General features: G+C 35.6%; 1 protein-coding gene across 1 annotated transcript; it reads left to right on the forward strand.

Moving 5' to 3' along the window:
• The first annotated feature begins 294 nt into the window (after nt 1-294).
• Nucleotides 295-3,465, forward strand: LOC112273582 (uncharacterized). Its single transcript, XM_073529558.2, has 4 exons — nt 295-430; nt 759-925; nt 1,548-1,810; nt 2,950-3,465. Exons 1-4 carry the CDS (start codon nt 327-329, stop codon nt 2,950-2,952), a joined length of 537 nt encoding a protein of 178 aa, XP_073385659.2. The 5' UTR covers nt 295-326; the 3' UTR covers nt 2,953-3,465.
• Nucleotides 3,466-4,427: the final 962 nt, after the last annotated feature.

A 4,427-nucleotide genomic window follows, 5' to 3' on the forward strand; every position in this document is an offset into this window, starting at 1 on the left:
TCAATGATTGATTGTCCCATAAAATGATACTTTTGAAAACACCAGTGGGTTCATTTTAAAATTTTTAGGTAGTTGAAGAAGAGATTAAATTATTATTTACATATTGAATATTTTATTCAATATCTTCTTCTGCTTCTTCTTCTTGTGCTGTTCACATGTACATAATACCCCCCTTTTAACCTCACAATTTTTTGAATAAACTTGGATTTAAGTGAATGGTTGTAAAGGTGTGCAACCAGGACAAGTAATGAATCTTAATTCAGGACACTCCTCTGCACCTGCTGGATACTGAGAAGAAGCCCACATCCCGCCAGGTGCTGCCAGAGATGTTTGCTAATGACACTGTGGACCCTGCATCCCCCAACAAGGTCTATGCCCCTCACTCCATCCCGCAGCGCATGGGGACTAGCTTCTGCTCTTCAATCTTCAGGTACCTGCTTCTCTCTCATTGTATGCATCTTGTTGTATGGTACATGCAGACTGTATTCTACTGCATATATATATATATATATATATATATACTTTACCCAACTTGAATACCCACACTTCCAATAATTCATTAAGTACCTCAAGAACCTTCTGGAGCTTAGGGAAGAAAAATACCAATCTTCAGAGAAAAACCCCATGGATTGTATTGCATTTGTTTTTGTTCAGTTTGCTGTGTGCTTTCTGGTTACAGAATATGTTAGTTTCTAATGCAGCAGATCAAATCTGTAGGTGTCAAAATAAAAAAATAAAGTATGTGGATGCATTGGCAGGCCTAGCATTACATATGAAATGAAGCCAAGGGGGGCAACCCATGTGGCAGCTATATTTAGAAGGGGGTTGCTGATTGCAGTCACAAACACTGGGTACCTCTTGCTCTACTCATTTCCATTAGGCAGGGACCAAACTATGCCTCTCTCTGAATGGACCATAAATGCTGGTTCGTTGCACTTCTCCCCCCCCCCCCCAACACACAACTCCTGTTCTACTTTGCTCACCACAAGTGCAGAGTCAGAACCCTAAAACTTGCTGTCCAGTTGCAAAAGGAAGGAGGAAACCCTAACCCTCAGCATGCAGGTTTACAGCATTAGCTTCCTAGAGCTTTTCATGTGCCTGTTAGAGTTGCCCCTTCTGTCCTTGGGTGGATGGAGGTTGTTAGAACCAGGGTTTAGGGCTCCTAAATCCAAACACAACACCCTACACCTAATCAAGTACCACAATTGCATCCTTCTCCTACTGCTGCTGTTTGTATTGGATAACAATCAAAGCCAATGCACAAAGAGACAGTTTTCTTGTAACTTCTGCAGTAGACCCTGGTGTTCTAAAAATGCATGAAGTGTATGATATGTGTGTTTATGTTTCTCTCTGTGTGTGTGTATGAATGTATATATATATACATATATATTTCATATGCATGTATACATGGCAACACTAACACTTCTGTTCTAGGGGCACCTGAGTTGTAAACACAAATGGGATTGTATCACCTGCTGTTGTTATTTTTTTGCTTTTTCATTTGGATTAATAATCAAATTGAGTGTTATGGTTGGGCATGTAACCAGGGGTCATCAGTAAGTTGCTTGTGGATGAGATGAATGGCAGAGTCATGATGGCATCATTGAATGGGTCCATCAGCATTTTTGGCATTGAGGCCCTCAACCTGTTGTCAAACCCACCAACACAGCAACTGTGGGTTGGTGGTAGTGGTGCTCCTTCCTTTGTATCAGTTGCCCAATGCTCCTGGCCTGAGATGGGTGGCTCCAAGTATTTGGACATTGATTTCATTTTGCGCTCTGAAGAGAGGGATGCCACACTGGAAGCTCAGGTGCAAATCTCTCACTCTGCATGTTCAATCTATACTCAGAACAGTTATTGCAATACTTGTACCATATTGATAGTATTGTATTCTGTTTAAAGAAATACTTATATTATTCACACTAATATGCTTGTTTGTCCTAGTAGCACAAGAAGATCACTTCCTGAAATCACATTTGAAGCTTTGTAAGTATAAACTTAGACTGTTGTTAACCCTTCATCTCTAATTGATATTGTTACACCCCGCATGAACTCCCACTAGACAACTAGCTATTAATATGCCTCTTTCTTTTGCACATTTTTTCCTTTCTTTGGTATAAGAGAGGGAGATAGTGGATATTTCACAAAAAAATAAGTTGCAAGTTATTTTTTTATAGAAAATGAATATTTGTTTTTAAAAGAATTAATTCAAAATTTTGTTTTTTTGTTATTATTATTATTATTATTATTTGGCTCCCAAAAATATCAAGAACTTATTTTTCAATTTATTCTTTTCTGGGTCAATATTGGAGTGAAATATTAGACTGCCAAATGCACCCTAAGCATAGAAGTACATTTTTTTAGTCAATTTAAATCATGTGGAGGTGACATGGGATGCAACAATATCAATTGGAGATGTAACATTAACAGTTTTTTAAATTTAACAAGCTAATGTACATATGCAAACATGTATACACATACATATACACTTTATTGATATATTACATAATATTTTAAAATCATCCAAAATACTTCAACTTCAATTGTAATTCTGATATTAAATTAATTATATTCAATTAACAAATAGAATTAGATATTACAATATATTTTTTTATTTTTACTTTTTAAATATTTAAAATAAAATAAGATGTTCAATCATGAATATCATGAAAGATGTCTGTATTTATATTTGAATTTTATTTTTATTATAGAATGGCAATATCGCAATGTTTTCGGTGATTTTGAAATTCTTGGGCAGCATAGTACAGTGAGCTATTTATCCAGTAAATTGGATTTGAGGAATTGATTGTAAGTTATGCTTTAAATGTTTATCCAAATACTGTTCTTGGTGTGCCATTCTCTCTTTTTTTTTTTTTTTTTTTTTTTTTCTTTGTGGGAAGGTGTTATTGTTGCTAACCAAATTTCATATTTCATGGTTGTTCATTGCAGTGAAGGTAAAGTTAGAGATTATATCAGGTAAAAGGTGTGGAGATTACATTCTAATTAGCATGAAGAAGTGCATAAAAAACTTAAAGTATAATGAATGGCATTAGCAAACTATTCTTATCACCCTACCAAACAAACAAAGAAACAAACAAATAAAATCCTTTAAACGATGACCATTGACATGTAAAGCCTACTTTTGCAATACCTTCACCTATGCATTTCACAATCTATAACATAGCTGCACATGCCACATGAATATCTGATGTTTGATTAGGATGTTGGAAGTTGGGTTGATTTTGGGGTCATTATATCTAGAGGTCTATTTTGAAAAGTCATGGTAGATTTTTTTTCCAAAGGTTTTCTACATGGTGAAAAAAAGTCTTTGTTAGAAGTCAAGGTTTTTGAATACAATATAAAATAAAAATAGATCATGAAAAGGATCAATTCATTCTTCTGTTGTAAATCCCAATATATTATTTTATATCTTGATTCTCTCTCTCTCTCCAGATATATATATATATATATATAGATACATATTATCTATGAAAAAAGATTAAATTTAAAATCCAAAACTTGTATGTATGAATATTATTTTAAATATTTATTTAAGAGTATTAGGAACATAGTCCTTAGAACCTTCTAGAGACAAGTTTCTAGAATCTTCTAGAGACAAGCTTCTAGAACCTTTTAGAAGCAAGTCTCTGGAACCTTCTAGAAGCTTCTTAGTTGGTAGAAGATGTTAGGGACATAGTCCTTAGAACCTTCTAGAGATAAGTTTCTAGAACCTTCTAGAAGCAAGTCTCCGGAACCTTCTAGAAGCTTCTTAGTTGGTAGAAGTTGCTTGAGAAGTTTCATAAATAGAAGTATATATTGGAATCGAGGCTGAAGAGTTCTTCAGTCTCGACAACACATCTCTTAGAGCTCTAGCTCACCTCTCTGGTGTTGTTCTTGTATTCATCTGATTAATATAGTTCTTGCCAGTTCTTCTTGAACTTCTTCTTAGATCTCAAGTCTGTATTTCTATGTCCATGATAGTTTGTCGAGACTTTGCTCACCTCAAATATCAGAGCTAGTTTCTTCTTTGTTAGAGTGTGGATTACCCCTCTACTTGGAAGTGTACTAGCATTTTAGAGGTTGCGGATTATCCTCCTCTAAACCAATATTGTCTTCTTGTAGAGTCATTTCTATCCTTCTCTTAGAATGGCCAAAGGCCAAGACATTAGTATGACGAAAAGTTCAGAGTCCAAGTTAGATGCTATCATGAATGCCCTTGCTACGTTATCGCAAAAAATTGCAGAGATTGAAGGAGTCGTGGCAAGGCTTCATAATAATGGAACATCTGGGATGGCACAAGCTAGGTTGCACCAGCCTCAAACTTTTGCACTTGGAGAAGCAACTTTGCCTCAGGTTCGACAAGCACCACTGGTTCTACAACATAAGGAGTCCCGAGTTAGCTTTTCGGACAAGTTCGATGGTACACG

This window comes from Physcomitrium patens, chromosome 20 (genome assembly GCF_059467195.1).
Source record: "Physcomitrium patens ecotype Gransden chromosome 20, ASM5946719v1, whole genome shotgun sequence".
Classification (NCBI taxonomy): Eukaryota; Viridiplantae; Streptophyta; class Bryopsida; order Funariales; family Funariaceae; genus Physcomitrium; species Physcomitrium patens.